Source organism: Colossoma macropomum, unplaced genomic scaffold (assembly GCF_904425465.1).
Source record: "Colossoma macropomum unplaced genomic scaffold, Colossoma_macropomum, whole genome shotgun sequence".
Classification (NCBI taxonomy): domain Eukaryota; kingdom Metazoa; phylum Chordata; class Actinopteri; order Characiformes; family Serrasalmidae; genus Colossoma; species Colossoma macropomum.
The window spans coordinates 9,746,363-9,767,342 of record NW_023494808.1 but is presented as its reverse complement, the minus strand read 5'-3'; the positions used below and the strand labels follow the sequence as shown (position 1 = coordinate 9,767,342).

Here is a 20,980-nt window from a genome sequence, read left to right as displayed (position 1 = left end):
CATTGTATAATAACATAACTAATGACATACGATTAAAGTCTTCATTTACATTTCTCTATTTGTTTTGCCAAAAAAAATCCCACATGCACTTTACTTCACTCACGGATCAGGTTATGCACATCACTTGAGTCATGGAGATGAGGGTTAAAACCACTTGTTGGTTTAGTTAGACATGAAAAAAACAGTCAGAAACTGTTCTGGGATCAGCAGGTAAACATTCAACCTCACCTTTCTGGTGTTTGTGTGGGGTTGATCACACTTCTCCTGGTGTAGTACTGCCCTCTAGTGGCATCAGGACACTGATATCGCTGACCTGTGAGTGTTTGGTGTGGTTTGTACTGCTTAAGAAGGTCATTCTCCATTTGGAGCGGGAATTCAGGTGGATGCATTCAAAAAAATTCTTTTTCTTTCATCCCAAAACTAAATAATCTTAATATGTCCATTAACATCTCCTATTATCGTATATGCAAATAGGAGAGCTTAATTCCAAACATATTTTACAGTCACTGGTGTTATATGAATGTGGTGAAACACCAGTGACGGTGACTCCAGTGACATTCTGGATAAAACTGAGGATTCTGTAAATCGGCTGAGTCAATAATGGTCGGGTGACCTTGTGCAACTATTTAAAATCAGTAATAAAAATGATATTCGGCTTTATTTTTACATTTTAATTTCCCAGCCATTAAACACACAACACCGGTGACACATAGAAGTTATGAGCTGCCCGATTAACAAAATTATTAATAAATTAATGAAATATAGTGAGTGAGTATGGACTCGCCGTCTCATGCCTCTCTGATGAGCCTCGACCCAGAGAAGCAGTTTAGAGTTGAAAATACTGTGTTAATATGTAATATAAGAGTCCTGATAATACCAGTGACCAAAATCTCAAATGAATTTTTGTAAATAAAATACTCATTTTTTTAAATGTAGTATAACGTTAATGATATAAAAAGTAAACATTAATCTGTTTTATACAAATTTCTAAGTTAAACCTCTTAAAAATGTTGTTTTATATGAAATTTTTTTTCTAAATGTTGAAACTTGGTTTTGTGATGAGCTGTTTTACATACGCAGAGCGACTATGAAACAAGAGAAGTCATAAGGGAAAAGTATTATTTAATCTTAGGGTAAACTGTGTAAATGTACATGCTGACTTTCTGAGCTGTGCCTAATATTTTAAGCATCTTTTTTAAGTCCTGCAACCTTTGTGACATGGTTTCCCACTCCAAAAGGAGAATGACCCAAGAGTCCTTCAACCCAGTACCAAACAAGGCAGCACACAAGCCGTCTAATTCCATTTAATGAATTACATATGAAATTAACAAAACTGTACAACTATCAAACATATTATGCATAATTCACCTCAAAGTCATAGGTTATGGATCATACATCTCTCCGTTTACCTCGACAATACACCAGTATGTGAATATATATAGTTTTTATAAAAAGGAAGAAAAATACAGTTTGCAAAAATAGGAAAGTATGTATTGTCTTATCTTAAAGAACGATGTGGTGTCTAATGTTTGCTACTTTAGCGTAGCGCACTATAAAATACACCATACTATACAGTGTATTGTACTATACGGTCTATAGAAAGGAACAAAACTTCCCTATGAACCTAAAAAGGCCGGCTAGCCTTCTGCTACACTGTGGAGTTTTATTAAGTTAGTTATACTGTGTCCTGAACCACATCAACAAGCCTGTGTGACCTTAATAAAGAATCGGATGTGATTTTCTGCAGTCTACAGAAAAGATTCGGGTGACTACTGACTTCTTGTGTTTGTTAGCAATATTAGCCTCATAGCTAATAGCTCCAGTTTAAAACTAAAGATCAAAAATAGGACACCAAACATGTCTTGGCTGAGCGAATACATCTGGGGAAACTGAAAAATTATGTAAATTTAATTTTTTCATTAAGCCTTTCTAGTGACAGCTGTAAAAATCTGGCATGTTGGTTGTTTAAGAAAAGGTCTAGATGGGCAAGATTAAGTAGGTTTAGGTGTACGGGCATGACGTACGTGGAGTATAGCCAGTAAAGGTTCGAGGTAGGAGTAAATGGAGGGTGTGGTCGGTTACGTTATGGGTCATTAGGGTATTCGGTAGGTTGTGTAAGGTTAAAAATAACCTTAAGGTTTAAAGGCAGGTCATACAGACTAGCCCTTCAGACCCACGACCCTTCAGGATATTAGAACGCTTCCCAGATAGCAGACTGTTTTGGGCTGATTCTGGCTTTCCTGTGTGATTGCTGGTTGACTACCAGGTAGATGTTAGGCATGTGGGCCAGAATAGGGCCAGTTCCTGGACAGCTTCATACCATTTTGCCTCGTGTCTACATTTGTGGGACAATTTTGGCGTGAATGTTGTGGACCAACAATGTAGCTGGGCCAGATTGGCGCCAGATTTGGGCCACATACTTTAGTTCTACACACTTTACAGTGTGTGGGCCAGATCTGGGCCGAGGACTCAGCCGTATGCTGGGCCAGAACAAACCAAGGATGTGGCCCACAAGTGGGCCGGACAAATTTTGCTAACTGGGTTCTCAAACTCACCCTGAATAAGGTGAGACAGACTGAGAACATGAGCAGTGGAGCTATGAGGTTAACGTAGCAAGTATCAGAAGCTTTTACATAAATTAGCACATCTAAATTATCAAACACTTTCCTCAAACCTAGTTGAGTCGTTGAGTAATGCCAAACACACTTGCTTACGCGAGTTCTGACACTGTATGACATACTTTTATTTACAAACAGACAAAATACAGGCTTCAAGATGGCTGCTGCTACTGTTTTTAGCTATGCTAATGTATTTTGCCCATGTTTTTGATAACAGTATGCCAGTGCATGGTGTCAGAAACCACATAAGTCAAGTCAAGTCAAGTCAGCTTTATTGTCAATACTACAATATGTACAGGACATACAGAGTATTGAAATTGCATCAAGTCAGTTTGAGATTATTCAGCTACTCAACATGGTTTGAAGCAAGTGTGTGATGCTAATTCATGTACATAAGCTTCTAATATTGTTAGCAACATTAGCCTTCTAGCTCCAGTGCTCACTGGATCTGAAAAGCGTACTAATTTCCTGAATGGTAGTGTGTCGTTGGTATCGTTGACCCAACACCAAAACACAAGCAAGCCCATTTGAGACTAGGCCTACTTTACAACTCAAAACCATAAGACTGGCTAATGTGGGATCGGATCCCAAGTTAGCTCATACATGCTCAGTGCTTAACGGTTCTAGTTCTCCGTCTCGGACGAGAAGATGAAGGTCCGTCTTTCTGTTCTTCTTTAATCCCTGCTGTAGGGGGCGCTCTTGTCTTTGCCTTTCCCCTTCTTGGCTGATCAGATTCAGGCCCAGCCAGGGCTTTTGACTGTGCTTCATTTTCTTGTTCTTTAGTGTCAGAAGCCAAAGGAACAGCTGTCAGTTCTTCTTTAGGTGTTTTTGCCTCCACAGGTGCCTCGTTTTTGCGTTTGGCCTTTCTCCTTTGGGAACAAGCTGATGTAAGAGGAACGTTGGCGGGTTCTTCCTTGATCTGTGTGGTCAGACTTTCCAGTTTGATCTTTGGGTTCTTCACTGGGGTATCCGGCTCCCCAGGTGAGAGCGGAGAACCAGGTTTAGGCCTTTTATTGGGTGAGGTGAGATGAGCGGAAGGACAGGTGTGCTGGTTTAGACAGGTAGAGCACAAAGGTCCAACAGGTAAACACACCTGCTGTCCAAAGCCTACCAGCAGCAAGTTTATCTCCTGCCACAGATCTCTACAGTGGGAGGGAGAGCAATAGAGGGAGAGAGAAAGAGAGAAAATGTCAAAAAGTGCTAATTACTTTATATGACACTGTGACAGTTGATAGCTTAGAGTAGCACTCAAGTTAAAGGGGACTGTTTCAGTCGTTGAGACAAAGTTCAGAGTGGTTTTGGGCGTATTTCACAAAGCAGGATTTCTTAGTTTTGCCAGATAACAAGTCTAAAGTCAAGCCTGTACAACAGCAAAAGAGCTGAGGGACATTCATTTTGGATAATCCTCAACTTGGGGCTTAAGTTATCTGGCTGGGGTTGGTCAGTAAATTATCTTTAATTAATTAACAACCCCATTTTCAAAAAAGTTGGGACGCTGTGCAGAACGTAAACGAAAATAGAACCCAATGATATGCAAATCATGTGAACCATATTTTTAAAGGAAAATACTACAAAAAACATGTCAAATGTTGAAACTGAGAAATTTTATTGTTTTTTGAAAAATATATGCCCATTTTGAATTTGATGCCAACAACATGTTCCAAAAAAGTTGGGATGGGGGCATGTTTACCACTGTGTTTCATCACCTCTTCTTTTAACAGCACTCTGTAAGTGTTTGGGAACTGAGGAGACACTGCTGTAGTTCTGAAAGTGAAATGTTTTCCCATGCTTGCTTGATATAGGATTTCAGCTGCTCAACAGTTCAGGGGCTCATTTGTGGTATTTTTAATTTAATAATGTACCAAATGTTATCAGTGGTGACAGGTCTGGACTGCAGGCAGGTCAGTTTAGCACCCGGACATTTTATGTTTATGTCTTTTAATGTTATTATGTACCGTAGATGATGAAAAGCAAAAGTTCTTTGCTATTTTATGTTGAGAAACGTTATTCTTGAATTGTTGCACTATTTGATCGTGCAGTCTTTCAGAGTGGTGAACCCCTCCTCATCTTTACTTCTGAAAGACTCAGCCTCTCTGAGATGCTCTTTTATACCCAATCATGTTACTGACCTGTTGCCAATTAACCACCAGGTATTTTTTTTTTAGCATTACACAACTTTACCAGCCTTTTGTTGTCTCTGTCCCAACTTTTTTGGAACGTGTTGTTGGTATCAAATTCAAAATGGGCAAATATTTTTCAAAAACAATAATCTTTCTCAGTTTCAACATTTGATATGTTGTCTTTGTGCTATTTTCAATGAAATATAGGGTTTAAATGATTTGCTCATCATTGCATTTTGTTTTTATTTACATTTTGCATAGCGTCCCAACTTTTTTGGACATGGGGTTGTACATTAGAATGGAAAAAAAATTGTCGCTGTCAGAACAAAACCTTTTACCTCAAAAATGGTGAGATTATAGGAAAAGGAACTTGGAAGATACTCGTACAAACCATTTCTATTGGTTAATTATCATGACATTGTGAAGAGTAACCTCAAAAACAAAAAAAAAAAACATCAACAATTTGTTTTTTTTTCAGAATCTTTGTGTTGTCACTCTGTTGTTACCTTGGTAACCAGTCTTCTAGTGCCTGTCTGGTCTCCTCTGGGTTCTTGGTCTTGGTGCGAGTCCATCCCAGTCTGTTACAGATACGATGGACATGTGTGTCCACTCCTACATACACAGGAGGCAGTGAAGTTAACAACAGCAATTCTTTGAAAAAAGCACCTCATAACTCATTGAGAGTGTAAACATCAATTACATTACAACAATTCAATTACATTTTTAAAAAAAAAAGCAATCCAGTGCATCATGAAATATCTAATTTTACCACGATTTCACTAGATTAGTTTAAAGTAGACTACTACACAAATGTTGCTACACCGTATACGACAAGCTTACAAAATTCTTAGCTTGAGAAATATTAGCTGTATAGACTAGATTGAAGATAATGTGACTTGACAGGACACCAGTTTTTTGCAGCACATAACTCATGACTTTCTGCTCACCAATGCCGGAGACTTGGTTCCAGGCAATGGCCATGGCGAGGTGGGCCATCTTGGGGCCGACACCGGGCAGACGCACCAAACCCTCAACAGTGTTGGGAATATCTCCACCAAACTCCTGACGGATCATCTCCGTCGCCTGCTTTATGTACTTCACCTTTGTCTGTGCGCGTGAGGGAGAACAGAGGTGAAACATACAGACCTGGAGCTGCCACACTCCTGAAGATCTACCACCATACAGCTTACTACCAGCTACCAAGCTTACAAAGTAATGGACACTCTCAGCCACCAATTAGCATTATGTTGTGCTGGTACAAGTGGATCAGACTGCATGCCTAAATCATCACACATGTACAGTTGTTCAGTAATCTAAAACAGACTTCATTGTGTGGTTTCTGATGCTGTATGGACAAAAGTAAATTTGCATAACTGACAAAGTAGTAGCAGGCTTTTGTTCATGTTTTACATTATCAGAAATCACATAAGTGATTCTATTGGGAAGCACTTTTGTTGATCAGCCTTAGGATTAAAACCACCTCCTTGTTTCTACGCTCATTGTCCATTTTATCAGCTCCACTTACTATATAGGAGCACTTTGTAGTTCTACAGTTACAGACTGTAGTCCATCTGTTTCTCTGCATACTTTGTTAGCCCCCTTTTACCCTGTTCTCCAGTGGTCAGGACCACCTCAGGACCGCCGTCTCTGACTTTACATCTACAAGGTGGACTGACAAGGTAGGAGTGTCTAATAGAGTGGACAGTGAGTGGACACAGTGTTTAAAAACTCCAACAGCACTGCTGTGTCTGATCCACTCGTACCAGCACAACACACACTAACACACCACCACCACCTATATGGCCGGTAGAGCTGATAAAATAGACAAAGAGTGTAAAAATAAGGAGGTGGTTTTAATGTTTTGACTGATCAGTGTATAACAGTACCCTCCAAAACCCGACGGGGTAGATCAATTTTCCCAGTGTGTCATCGTCCGTTTTGAGGATGGTGGCCACGGTGAGGCCGTGCGTGCGCAGGCGCTGCATCGCTGCAGCGGTCACCTGGTCCTTCGTCTGACTGGACAACATCAGAGACACCAACACCTGATAGCGCATCACCTGAGAGACAGAAAGAGAAACAATCTTTTCCCAACTCATCTTCATTGTTTGATGAATTGTTTGTATGGATATGAAAGGTTCTGGTCAACTCATGAATTTCTAGTGGATAACCTGGGCAAGTTCCATGCTACCATGCTAGTTTACGAGTAAATTTATCATGTTAAAAATATGTATATTCACTTGGAGGACCTGGGCAAGTGCTGCTGTGGTTTCAGAGTATATACTGGCAGGTGAAACGTCCCAACTCGTAAAGTCGGCTAATGTGGAATGTGCTTGACATTACCACTTGTTACACTCTGTCAGCCATTCACAAGCAACTTGTGGTACACTAGGAAACCCATGAGGACCATCCAAACACACCAGAAGTCAAGTCAGGGGGTCAAGAGTATCTGAGTAGTTCACGGTCACCTCGGGTGAAGCCTGTGGGTCGAAGCATTTATTTGCGCCCATGTGGTCCACAGGAGCATCCCGCCCACTCCTCATCTCCCTGATGAAGGACAGCTGCTTCCTCCAATCATGTGGCTCCCAGGGTTCCCTCTTCATTCTGGGACCATCTTCCTCATACTCCACTTTAATATGGCCCCTCCTTGGTGTCCGTGGCGATTTTAAAGGTGCGGGTCCGTCCCTAAGGCCTTCCTTAATTTCTGCTGTGAATAAAAAACATGAAACATACAAATAAGCACCTAATATAGATTTCATAGGTGGGTGCAGATGTATTTAGATGTAGTGACATTTACACCTAATATAGTTTAGCTCCGCCCACTCATGTTAAAGGTATAAGGAGTGTTTCACCGCAGACTACTTTTTGAATGAGGCGCAATACAGGACAGTCAATCAGAACAGAGGTCATTTACATACAGTTGCATCTGGTATGAACGTTGCATTTACAGTATACCCATCTTTAACAAAGAAAGTTAACTCCAGCTCCCTGTGCCAAGCTTCTTCTTAGCCCACCTGCAGACTCTCCTAGTGCAGCTTGTGTAGGTGGAGACCCCTCAGTGTGAGAAACTCTGTGCTCCTCGGTTTCCTCCTTCACTCGCACCCTGTTTCTCTCCACACCTTTACCCATTTTGGCTTTCAATCCCCTGATCCCTCCTCCTTTACGTGAAGTTCTGGCCTCAGGATCATCTCTGGAGCAGCATGAGCGGACTGTACTTTTGCTATTGAAATACGGAGAGCTCATTCTTACAGCCGAGTACTTGACCATGCAAATGAAACGGAGTGAGCAAAACATTAATAAACGCGAATAAACTTCAGATTACAGTGAGCCATGTTTGAAATAATCACGCTACTAGCCGTACAGCACTTTTCAGAAAAAAACATTTCTGCGGCGTTCACAGTGTTGTAGTTTTTGTTGACCGCCTACTCAATGTGTGCGACCGGACAGCGAAGCGTTTGAGAACTACAATTCCCAGAAAGACCCGGATGCGCCGTTGTTTTTTAAGGGAAGTGCATGTAGGTTTGTTCAACATGACTTCCGACTGGAGCTGATTTCGGGGGGGGAGTGCAGTTTTGCTGGTGTGAAACATGGGAAGACATCCATAAATGCACAGAATTTCTGTGGTTCGTCGTCTCCGGGGGTCTTCCTCTCTCCGATTAACCTTCATGATAAGATAACAGCGCCTTTGTTGCCGAAGCACTGCGGTGAGAAATCCGTGTCTGCTGCGTTTCAGCTGTTCGTGTTTGTGCTCTGCAGCTTGGCTGAAAGCGAGGAGATGTGTGTTTATTTGTTTATTTATTTATTATTTCTGCTTGTTTGTTTGTTTACTCGGGGTCTAGTTCACAGCAGATAGCGCTCATATCCGAAGGAGGGCTTGGCATCGCGGATAAAAGTGGTGTTTGGGTTTGAAGCACGAACATTTCTGTTGGTCTGTGTGGCTAAAAGTAACATTAGGGCTCCAGAGGTTTATTGACATCTGATATTCAGTTTTCCGGCGGTATGTTGGCTTCTTTAAGGTTACGTAATCCTCTCTTTTTGACAAACTGCAGATTGTGACTGTTATTTTTTTATTATAAATGTGCAAACGAGGCTGTTTTTCTCGGTTAGCTTGGTGACCTGTACCAGAATTAAAGCCTGGAGCAACAGAAGAAGAGCAAATCTCATTTTTGTTGTTGGGCCTGTTGTTATCCAGCTTTGTGAAACACCTCCCTGAGCATAAATGTGTTTTTGTCCAGTGCACACTTCAGGTTTAAGCTATCTAGCTAACTAAGGATTCCAGTCCAGTTAAGTGTTACAGCAGAATGTCTCAGTTAACTGGATAACTTGATCCAAAAGCCTGTTAGACTGTCCAGTTGGGTATTTCACAAAGCAGGATTTCACAGTTTAGCTAGATAATTTAAACCCAAAGTCAGGCCTGTCCAGCAAGCAAAGAGCTGGGGGGCGTTCCCATTGGATAATAACGTAATTAACAACTTTGGGCTTTAGTTATCAAGCTAGCTAACTGAGAAATCCTTCTCTGTGATGTCTTAACTTGTCTGGCCTGCTGTGAATGTCCTCCTCTGCCTACGTGACGTTTGGGAGCTGTCCTGATTTCACCTCCCGATGACCCTCCTCCAGAATGAGCAAGCTAGCATGTTTAATTATCATGAGGCTGTTACAGTTAACTACGGAGCCCTGATGATGACATGCTGTATAAATAAAAATAATGCGTGGCCACGCCTTATTAACTCGTGGGAACAAGATCCTAATGCGTGGGAACGAGATCACGGCTTACTAAGTCATGGCCACGCATTAGGATCTTGTTCCCACGCCTTACTAAGCCGTGGCCACGCATTATTTTTATTAATACAGGATGTCTCCAGTGGGGCTCCGTAGTTAACTGTAAAACGTCACTGATGTAATTCAGTTGTGTTCCAGCTTTGTTGCATTTGTTTATAAATGTATTCAGGCTCAGAAGACTCAGGCTGTCTACCTGAGCCTTTTGAGGTTCCTCCCAGAGCTGTTGATTGACATGTGATATGCATGATTTATCCAATAACACTGTGAAAATTGCAGGAATTACCGCTCTGCAGTGTCTTCTGGGTTTCTCAGACGCTAGAGGGCGCTCCCGAGCGAGTCCAAAATGAATGGGTTTATATGGAGCATTTGAGCAAAATCATAGTTTATAAATGCTGAAACATTTTAATGTAAAAGAATTCGATCATTTCCTGAACAAAGAGCAGCATAAAACATTTTAACACCGCTGTTATGTTTTTAAGAGCTTTTAAACTCGAGTTATAGGAGTTTAAAACGGCGCCTCATGTAGGTTCATGACGCCAGTGAGCGTGAACAGCCAATGAGCTGCTCCGCTCGCCAACCAGTCAGCACTCAGTAGCAGTAATGCTAGCATTCTGCTGCCCAAAACCCGTTTGCTGTAGAAAAAAGGAAAAATACAGGTACATTTTCTTTGCTTTTTTTTTAGTGAAATACATTCTTCTACTTTTTAAAATTAAAGAAACGTTCTGGACGAGTGATTAGAAACTATTTTAACTTTTTGTTTTTAGCTGTTGAGCTCCATTCACTCCCATTCATTGAGGACTCGCTCACGAGCGCCCTCTGCTGTTCAGCAGTCCTGTTTTTGATATAACGAGGGAAATAGGAAGTGGCCAGGCTTCTCATAAACCAGCTCTGGAATTACCACTCTGCAATGTCTTCTGGGTTTCTTAAATGCTAGAGGGCACTCCTGAGCAAGTCCAAAACGAATGGGCTAAGATGGAGCATTCTTTCTTTCACAATGGTGTGTTCCTCAGTCTATTAGCTCTACATGCTGATTCATGGTAGACGCTGAAGAGCTGGCAGGTTTGCATATATTGTACCTAGAGTGGAGGAAATTGTGGAAACGTGGCTGTTGAGCTGCGCTGGTTAAACGCACTCGGCGCAGCAGACAGATGTGGTGTACAGGCTAGGACGTCCTCAAACCGCAGGGTCAGGTTGAAGACGTCGGACAAAATAACTTAAGGTCTGGGGTGAAACGTGGTCGATTCTCAGCTCCTTCAGACATCACAACACTGGACGGTTCTTTATTACCAAATTAATTACAATTTCAAGGTCAAATTAAAAATGACAGTAAAACACCCATTTTTACTGAATACTGCATGTTTATTGTGTTTTATGTTCTTTTATCTGACAGATCAAATTTCAAATCATACACCATCACTGCTCCACTGTTTGTTCGAAGTTAGGAACTATCATGAATATAATGTATATTCCTGTGTGTATGAGTGTGTTTGAGCGTATTACATAATAAAAAATATACAGGGACACTGATCATTTTTGGGATGGACGATGTGCGCACACACCACCTGATCGTATTTACATAGACAATTTAGTTGTTTAGGTTTGTTCTTTTTGTTGAAAGATTTTCTGTGTAGTTTCACTTTAATGTGGCTTTTGTTAATCCTTTTTTTTTCTAAGCAGAATTTATGAAGAATTCTTTCAGTTTTGCATACAAAGAAAATTAGAAAAACTAATTAGATATGCGGGAGCTAAATATCCTGCTCATGTAGGCCTTAAGCTCCAAGTGTGTTTATCAGATGTGTTGGTTTGCGAACTCTGGTTTAGAAGGTTTTCTCTTTCTTTCTCTCTTTCTCAGTAAGTACTCCTGTCTTTCCGCTGGGACGATGAATAAGCAGCCTAGTAAGGAGTCTCTGAAGGAAAGACTGAAGGGAGTGTTTGGTCTCGGGCAGCCTCGTCTGCCCAGTAAACAGACGGAGAGTAAACCATCTGAGTTCATCATCACCTACGACATCCTGAAGGTCAGACCTGCTGCTCATGCTGCCTGTCTTTCTGATACACACACACACACACACACACACACACACACACACACACACACAGACACACACACACACTGATCAGGCATAACATTATGACCACCTCCTTGTTTCTACGCTCATTGTCCATTTTATCAGCTCCACTTACTATATAGGTGCACTTTGTAGTTCTACAGTTACAGACTGTAGTCCATCTGTTTCTCTGCATACTTTGTTAGCCCCCTTTTACCCTGTTCTTCAGTGGTCTTGATGGACCCCCATGGACCCTCACAGAGCAGGTACTATTTGGGTGGTGGATCATTCTCAGCACTGATGTGGTGGTGGTGTGTTAGTGTGTGTTGTGCTGGTCTGAGTGGATCAGACACAGCAGTGCAGCTGGAGTTTTGTCTGTAGTCTGTAACTGTAGAACTACAAAGTGCACCTATATAGTAAGTGGAGCTGATAAAATGGACAATGAGCGTAGAAACAAGGAGGTGGTCATAATGTTATGCCTGTGTACATATATCTACATATATACATATGTAGCACAAATACATTATCAAAAGTGATAAAATGAGCTACTGTAAGTTTCTTTATCAGCATCCTCCTTTCTTTTTTAACACCCCCCATTTTTCTTTCTTTCTATCTTTCTTTCATTCTGTCTCTCTAGGAACTGGCACCTGAGTGTGGGCTGAGTAACAGGATCAGAGTCATCAACCATGTCTGTGACCTCGCCAAGTCCAAAAAGTTTGAAGAGGTAAGAGAGAAATGTTTCATCTATTGTTGAGAATCGGCGTGTTTATATTGCACTTTAACCCCATGAACCTGATGGGTACTGGGTCCAAAAAACAAGTGTGCCACCACTTTTTCTGTCACTATGTAAAATGGGAATATGTGGCTCATATATGATCAAAAAGGTAGTTTGTGACACAAACTCAATAAAAACCTCTGGATTTCCAGATTTGTTAGATCACTTTGTTTACATGTCAAAATAAATCCAACAGCAGCAAATCACGTGATTAATAGAATAGAGTACATAAAACTGCAGACATAGCCACTTTATGAGTCGGGTTTAGGGGTTTATGTTTAAAACTTGCAACAAAGAGGTTCTTTCTGAGATGCTATAGAAGAACCTTTTTTGGTTCCCTAAAGAGACATGCTTGAAAAAGAGATTTGTGAATGTAAAGAACTTTTTAAAGGGCCCAGCTCATATATACACCTAGTATTTGTCTTTTCCCTGTCCACACATAATGTTTGTGTGGTTTTATGTACTGAAAAGTCACTTTTTTCTCCATATGGTTCTCCAGAGGTTCTTCCTAAGACATAGAATACGTAGAGCTTCAGAAAAGGTTCTTCAGTCCCACACTTTTCCAAAGTGGTTCTCCATTGAAGGCCTCTTTAACGAATCATACTTCATGGCATCGTAATAAAGGAATTGACTGACTGTGTGTGTGTGTGTGTGTGTGTTAGCATGCTGTGGCGGCACTGTGGAAGGCAGTGGAGGACATGATGCAGCCAGAACAACCACCTGAAGCTCGACATGCTGTACTGCTGCTGCTCAGAGCTATTATTCAGGGACAGGTAACTTACATTCACATAAATGTAAAGCATAGGCGCTCAGCTTTACCTGTCACTCAGGGGTGTTTCTAGACTACTTGTTCTACCTGCCAGTTGGGGCACGACTGTGCATCTGGCATAAAGCCTGTTAGATGTGAAATAGTATAATTGATTTAACACTTAGGTGTTACTTTTTATTAATTACATTATTGTTTCTGATGCTCCTTGTCGTCTCGCTGTTGTATGTTCTCTCTTGCTCCTTCTCCTTGTTCTGTTCCTCTCGTTCCTTGAACGGCCCTCTCACTTCATGTCAAAATGAGTAGTTTACGGTTATATTGCCTAAATCATGATGCTAATTTTGCAAGCTTGTGTTATCAGTGACTCTGACTAGCTAGCATGAATAAAGCCTTTGCTAACGTAACTGATGCCTTTGCTAATTTAATTAATGCCTTTGCTCAAGGTCTCTGTTTTTGGTAGCTTTTAGGGTTATGAGTGAATAGCCTAAACCAGAGGGCACTAATAGGTGGACCGCAGTCCGAGTCCAGACCCAGACGCTGTCCTATGCGGACCTGGACCTGTAACCGATAAACTATGGAGAATTATTTAATTTCGACCAGGTGGTCCTATTTTCATCGGCGTAACCTTTCCAGCCTTTACGGTGCCGGTTTAGCGGCCCGGGAAACGCGCAGACCAATCGCATGCGTTGAATGGTACAGCTGAGTGGCTGAGGCGCGCCGCAGGCAAGGCTAGTGGACGCACAGGCCCAGCTAGCGGGCTGCTATGCTTAAGGCTAAATTGAGACTAAAGGCTATCGTTACACCAAGAGTCCGGCGGTTCCTTCCACTCTCTCAATAACATGAACTCAGACTCAGTATCAGTGCAACTCTAATTGTGAGTATATAAAGTGCTGCATGTACAAGACAGTTTGTCCAGGCTTGGCTGTCGCTGTAGCACCTCGCTGTAATGCTCAGAAAGCAGCTGGTGTTGCGTTATAAATTGCATCAAGGCACTTTCTGATAAAGTGGCTGGCAGTTTTAATTCTGCTGTATGTTTTTTATGTAGGGGGAGAGGCTGGGTCCACTGAGAGCATATTTCTTTAAGATCATCTGGGACTACCAGCCGTGTAATGAAGATCTGCCTGAGAGACTTGGGGTGTTCAAGGCCCTCACGGAGAATGGGAAAGATGTCACCTACCTGGAGGATGAGATAGGTGGGACACAGCCACTCAGAAGCTATCATCCAGAATAATAAACAGCATAAAAAATCTGATGAACATTAATACCAATAATTTTGCTGATACCACTAGAACTGAGAGTCACTGGTATGATTTATTGGTCAAGCTCTAGAATATACAGAGTAATCCAGAAGTCCTGGAGACCACACTGAAAATCTGGTCATTTTTTTTTATTCAAGCCTGGAAAAAAGCAACAAAGTTTTAGAATTTTTAATTGAAATGAATATAAAATATTCAAAATTCTGCACTACTTCTAGGCCACTGTTCAAATGGAAGCAAATCTGTTAAATTGACTGTGTTTAGGCCTTTGTAGTCTCATTCCTTCCAGCGAATCTCGTGTTCTGATGACTCTCTGGTGGATTTCATCTACTGGTCAAAGACTTTTGAGATGGTAAAATCCCGAGGTGGTTTGATTTTTGTTGAAAGGACAAAATGGTTTTGCACAAACTTATGGACTCCATGACATAAACATATGGAGTCCAGCTGAAGGATATGCTGTCATTAAAGCAAAATGGGGAGACACTTTACCAAATACTGATATTCATGTAGACATTCAAAGATTCTGCTTTTCACTTAATTTATGCTGATATCTTAAATAAGAAAGCACAATAGAAACATTTTCACCAGTGGTCTTAGACTTTTGGATCCTGCTGTGTATTCTTATTAAATGGTATCATCTGTCTCTTGGTGAAATTCATTAATGTTTGTGTGTGTTCCCTCCCTGTAGCTCGGTTTGTGGTTGTGTGGATGGACACGGGTTTGACCGCTGATTTTCTGCAAGTGCTCGTCAACCTGGTGAAGTTCAACTCCTGCTACTTAGACCAGAACGTATCACTGATGGTCCAGTAAGTTAAAACCCACACACTTGGGCCTGGGACACACCAGAATATAGAATACAATGTTTGAATGTATTATGAGCTTCAAAGGTTTGTGTTTAAGCCAAACCTAGTGTGAAAAAGTGAAAGCAAAATAACAGTAGCAGCGCTAGGAGGGTAAAAAAGGTTTACTTAAAAGGGTCGTCAACATGCATGCATACGGCTCTTTTACGGCTCTGTTTACGGCTCCGCAGCAGAATTAGATTTGTAGGTAAAACTAAAATAATCCTCTTCTGCAGTAAAATAAAGCTCTGCTGATGATTCAACACAGTTGGACAATAAATGGTTTTAAACGCTGGAGTTAATGTAGAACTGCTAATTCACGCTTTAACCCTGAAGGTTAACCACAGACTGCTGGGCACCATAGAAACGCAGACAACAATCTCACCCAGCTAGTAGATAAGGAAAATGCAAAGAGAGAGATTTAGGATGAACAGTTCGGAGATGAACGGACTTATTTGCATTTATAACCACTCCAGCTGTTGATGGCGTCTAAAGTGGTTGATGGCGTACATCTACACGGTGAAGTTTTGCTCATATTTATAGTTCATGGCAAGTCATACTGTGTTCTTAACTACAATCTACAATCTGACTAATCTACAAATCTGTGTGACCTTAATGAAGACCTGGATGCAGTTTGACTGGATTGAGGAGCGTTTTGTGGATGTGTTCACGGTAAAGATGTGGGTGACTGAAGACGTTCTAGGACACGAACGTGGTAGAAGCCATGTTTGATCTCTAGGTCGCAAGCGTGGTGGAAGCAGTGTTTGGGCTCTAGGACCGATCATCAGCCCATTTCAGATGAGCTCATGAGGACACTATTGACATGACTTCCACTGTGCATAGTACAGTTTTAACCTGTGATGCCCATGTAATGATATGAACTACAGAAGCATGCCGGTTTTTAATGCAGCGCTATCTGAGAAGTCGAAGGTCAAGGACGTTCACTTGTGGTTTTAGGCCTTGTCCTTTACGCACAGAGATTTCTAAATTCCTAAATCTTTTGATAATGTGCACCGTGGAGGGCAGAATACCCCAAATCCTTGCGGTGCCTGGTTGAGGAAAGTTTTAAACTGTTGGATTTTTCTGCTGATGCATTTTTCTCAGTGGTGAGTCTCAGCCCTGCCTTTCCTGGATGCTCCTTCTATGTCCATGCATGATCGCATCACCTGTGAAAGATTTTTTTTTTTTGGAACATTTTTTTTTTAAAGGTTTGGGTGACTAAAGACACATTTGGACACCAAACATGTGTTGGCTGATCATCTGGGGTAAATGGAAAACTGTGTAAATTAGATTCTTCGACTTTCTTTAAACTTATGCTGCCTGGGCCTGAACGTGTATGTAACCCGTTCTCTTTCACCGTCTCTCTTTGAGAACCCTGTAGTGTAGAATGGCTATTGTGCATGCAGTGCTGAAGTGATTTTAAATAGGCCTGCATGCAGTTTTTAAGTGATGTTCTATTGTGTTCTGCATTACAGGAAGATCTGCGTGCTGTGTAACAAAACCACATCGTCCACAGATATTGAGGTATTTCATCTCCTACAGCACTTAGAACAGAGTGCCTTCAGACTCCTCATAGCAATCTCATCATCTATGTCTGTTGCTGTGGTTACACTTCTCTGTATTTCTTATTTTACTTTCTTCTCTGTAAACTTCATGCAGCGCTGTCATTTGGGTTTCTGTTAAATTTGAAAGAAATTGAGCATAAAAAGAGCTTCAAGTCGTAATTGTGTTGAATTTAAACAGTGAATGATTCATCTAGACTTGTTTTTTATTTTTTTTGATTGCTTTTTTTTTGTTTCTGAAGTCATGCAGAATTTCTGTCTGCCCCTGTCTCTTTTTGAGGTGTCACGGGAGGAACTGAACCCAGTCTGTTTGCTGACTCTCTCTCTTGTTGTGTGGGTGTTACAGGTGGCTTTGCAGGTGTTGGATGCGGTGGTTTGTTATAACTGCTTACCCTCCGACTCTCTGGCCATCTTCATCGTCACGCTCTGCAGAACCGTCAATGTTAAGGAGTTCTGCGAGTCCTGCTGGAAGGTGAGAATCTGCATTTGGGTTCCACACAAAAAGATCTTGTATAATTAGCCTTTGGTTTCTAGATTTACCCCTTATTGCATTTGGGGTCTAGAGCTAAGACTGATAAAAATCTATGGGCTCTAGGACACACACGTAGTAGAAGCCGTGTTTGGGCTCTGGAACACGCGTGTGGTAGAAGCCGTGTTTGGGCTCTGGGACGCGCATGCGGTAGAAGCCATGTTTGGGCTGTAGATTGCAAGCATGATGGAAGCTGTGTTTGGGCTCTATGATGCAAACATAGAAGCTGTGTTTAGGCTCTAGGCCGTAAACGTGGTAGAAGCCTTGTTTGGGCTGTAGGACGCAAACATGGTTAAAGCCGTGTTTGGGCTCTAGGATGCAAACGTAGAAGCTGTGTTTGGGCTCCAGGGCTCAAATGTGGTAGAAGCTGTGTTTGGGCTCCAGGGCTCAAATGTGGTAGAAGCTGTGTTTGGGCTCTGGGACGCGCATGCGGTAGAAGCCATGTTTGGGCTGTAGATTGCAAGCATGATGGAAGCTGTGTTTGGGCTCTATGATGCAAACGTAGAAGCTGTGTTTGGACTCCAGGGCTCAAATGTGGTAGAAGCTGTGTTTGGGCTTCAGGGCTCAAATGTGATAGAAGCTGTGTTTGGGCTCTAGGGCTCAAATGTGGTAGAAGCTGTGTTTGGGCTCTAGGGCTCAAATGTGGTAGAAGCTGTGTTTGGGCTCTAGGGCTCAAATGTGATAGAAGCTGTGTTTGGGCTCTAGGGCTCAAATGTGGTAGAAGCTGTGTTTGGGCTCTAGGGCTCAAATGTGGTAGAAGCTGTGTTTGGGCTCTAGGGCTCAAATGTGGTAGAAGCTGTGTTTGGGCTCCAGGGCTCAAATGTGGTAGAAGCTATGTTTGGGCTCCAGGGCTCAAATGTGGTAGAAGCTGTGTTTGGGCTCCAGGGCTCAAATGTGGTAGAAGCTGTGTTTGGGCTTCAGGGCTCAAATGTGGTAGAAGCTGTGTTTGGGCTCCAGGGCTCAAATGTGGTAGAAGCTGTGTTTGGGCTCCAGGGCTCAAATGTGGTAGAAGCTGTGTTTGGGCTTCAGGGCTCAAATGTGATAGAAGCCGTGTTTGGGCTCTGGGACGCGCATGCGGTAGAAGCCATGTTTGGGCTGTAGATTGCAAGCATGATGGAAGCTGTGTTTGGGCTCTATGATGCAAACATAGAAGCTGTGTTTAGGCTCTAGGCCGTAAACGTGGTAGAAGCCTTGTTTGGGCTGTAGGACGCAAACATGGTTAAAGCCGTGTTTGGGCTCTAGGATGCAAACGTAGAAGCTGTGTTTAGACTCCAGGGCTCAAATGTGGTAGAAGCTGTGTTTGGGCTCCAGGGCTGAAATGTGGTAGAAGCTGTGTTTGGGCTCTAGGGCTCAAATGTGGTAGAAGCTGTGTTTGGGCTCTAGGGCTCAAATGTGATAGAAGCTGTGTTTGGGCTCCAGGGCTCAAATGTGGTAGAAGCTGTGTTTGGGCTTCAGGGCTCAAATGTGGTAGAAGCTGTGTTTGGGCTCTAGGGCTCAAATGTGGTAGAAGCTGTGTTTGGGCTCCAGGGCTCAAATGTGGTACAAGCTGTGTTTGGGCTCTAGGACTGATCATCAGCCCATTTCAGATGAGCTCATGAGGACACTATTGACATGACTTCCACTGTGCATAGTACAGTTTTAACCTGTGATGCCCATGTAATGATATGAACTACAGAAGCATGCCGGTTTTTAATGCAGTGCTATCTGAGAAGTCGAAGGTCAAGGACGCTCACTTGTGGTTTTAGGCCTTGTCCTTTACGCACAGAGATTTCTAGATTCCTAAATCTTTTGATGATGTGCACCGTGGAGGGCAGAATACCCCAAATCCTTGCAGTGCCTGGTTGGGGAAAGTTTTAAACTGTTGGATTTTTTGCTGATGCATGTTTCTCAAAGTGGTTAGTCTTGACCCTTCCTCACTCATAAAGGACTGTGCCTTTCCTAGATTCATTCTGTGTCCATGCATGATTGCTTCACTTGTGAAAGATGTTTTTTTGGAACATTTTTGCAGCGTTCCTAGTCTTAAATTACACCCATCTCAACTTTTTTTGGAACATATTGCAGGCATCAAGTTCAGAATGAGCAAATATTTACAAAAATACAAAGTTGAGAAGATAACATGTTAAATATCTTGTCTTTGTACTGTTTTTGTTTAAATACAGGTCAAAGTAAGTTTTATTTGTATTTTACCTACTGTCCCAACTGTTTTGGAATTGAGTTTGTTGTATTGCATATCTGAGAGTCTGTTTGGGTTCTACATTCAGAAATAAAGGTACTAAACTGTTTCTGGGGCAGTGCCCCTCTTGTCACTGGGGTGGTTCCCTCAAGGGTACATCTCAGTACCTTTATTCAGGGAACATAATTGTTCCGTAATCCACTGAAATTATATTCTCTAAACTGTACTGACTCCACACACCCCGTCTCGTCTCCAGGCTTTTTATTTTACTGTTCTGTTTTAAAACATTCGGTTATGAAAAGGTACACATGTACTTTTCTTACTTATTTACTTATTTAAGGTTCACAATCGGATCTTAAGACCACTGTTGTACCTTTTGAGGGAACATTTACATTGTTTGTACCTGCACAGAACCTTTATTTCTAACAGTGTAGGACTGAAAGTATGAATGAATTTCTGTTTTGGTTCTAGAATAAAAGGCTGGATAGAATCTGTATTTGGTTTCTAGGACTACAAGTGTAATGAAATCTGTGTTTGGGTTCTAGAACTAAAAGCAACAGAATCTGTTCTAGGATTGTAGAATTAAATTTATGGGTTCTAGGACTAAAAGTATGGCAGTTCATTTTTTGGGTTCTAGAAAACATGATAGAAGCTCTGTTTAGGCCCTGAGGCTAAAATGTAGAAGTGTAGTAAAGGCTAGATAGAATCTGTGTTTGGTTTTTAGAATTAACTCTAATGAAATCAATGTGGGTTCTAGAACAAAAACTGTTGAATATACGTAAAAATCTAATGTTTGGGTTTAATGGAAATTGTTTTATATTTTGTTTATATACTATAACTACTCCAGAATCAATCTAGTGTACTCTAGAACTAATATAATTAATGGGAACTACAACAGCTAGTCAAATGCGCTATATTATATAATAACTATGTAGTAGTAGCTCTCTCTCATTTGATTTTAATGCTATAAATGTTCTGTATAGATATCAGTGAATGTATACAGTTTGGAGGCTGTGGCTGTCAGGGTTACTGCCTCACTGTCTCCAGGGGTCGACATCTATGAAGTACCTTTGTCATAACTCGCCTGAATGTTTCTAATTGGGTTTCAGAGGCCAAAGGCTTGACTCTCTCTTTCGCTGTGTTTGTGTGTAGCTTATGCGTAAAGTGCTGGGGACTCACCTGGGCCACAGTGCCATCTACACCATGTGCCGCATCATGGAGGAAAGGTAACATGGGTGTGATTTTTATGTTATAATAAATAATATAATAATAATAAAAACAGTCCTAATTCATTAAACAGGCTGTTTTAGTTACTTTGTCTTTAAGACTGATGTATGTAAATGAGCTCTGTTGTCTGTTTCTCTCCTGTGTTGTGCCACATTCAGCAGTCTGGGCTGAAACACTCTTTATAACTTCATTGTGAATGGGTGGGGCTAAACTTCTGTAGGCTGAGTAGGTGGATATATGTAAATGAGGGGTCTTTGTGGTATGAATTTGAAACTACTTTTTGATTTTAATACA

The 20,980-nt window shown here is 41.6% G+C and overlaps 2 protein-coding genes across 5 annotated transcripts in view; one reads left to right on the top strand and one right to left on the bottom strand.

The window, feature by feature from the left end:
- Positions 1-1,148: 1,148 nt before the first annotated feature.
- On the bottom strand, positions 1,149-8,144 carry nthl1 (nth-like DNA glycosylase 1). Of its 2 annotated transcripts, none has more exons than XM_036557677.1 (6): positions 7,750-8,144; positions 7,204-7,439; positions 6,625-6,795; positions 5,686-5,845; positions 5,245-5,350; positions 1,149-3,760 (listed from the first exon to the last, which is right to left on the bottom strand). In XM_036557677.1, the coding sequence occupies exons 1-6, from the start codon at positions 8,027-8,029 to the stop codon at positions 3,226-3,228; spliced, it is 1,488 nt and encodes a 495-aa protein (XP_036413570.1). In that variant the 5' UTR covers positions 8,030-8,144; the 3' UTR covers positions 1,149-3,225. The 2 variants fall into 2 exon arrangements, with proteins under 2 accessions (XP_036413570.1, XP_036413569.1); XM_036557676.1 differs by having other exon boundaries at positions 1,151-3,760; positions 7,204-7,442.
- Positions 8,145-8,237: 93 nt separating this feature from the next.
- Positions 8,238-20,980, top strand: part of tsc2 (TSC complex subunit 2) — a 76,782-nt gene continuing 64,039 nt past the window's right edge. For all 3 annotated transcript variants that reach the window (XM_036557675.1, XM_036557673.1, XM_036557672.1), the window contains exons 1-9: positions 8,238-8,439; positions 11,367-11,529; positions 12,197-12,283; positions 12,997-13,107; positions 14,146-14,293; positions 15,045-15,162; positions 16,671-16,719; positions 17,104-17,229; positions 20,612-20,685. In XM_036557675.1, coding sequence (XP_036413568.1) covers positions 11,395-11,529; positions 12,197-12,283; positions 12,997-13,107; positions 14,146-14,293; positions 15,045-15,162; positions 16,671-16,719; positions 17,104-17,229; positions 20,612-20,685 — 848 coding nt within the window. In that variant the 5' untranslated portion in view covers positions 8,238-8,439; positions 11,367-11,394. The remainder of the gene's footprint in view (positions 8,440-11,366; positions 11,530-12,196; positions 12,284-12,996; positions 13,108-14,145; positions 14,294-15,044; positions 15,163-16,670; positions 16,720-17,103; positions 17,230-20,611; positions 20,686-20,980) is intronic.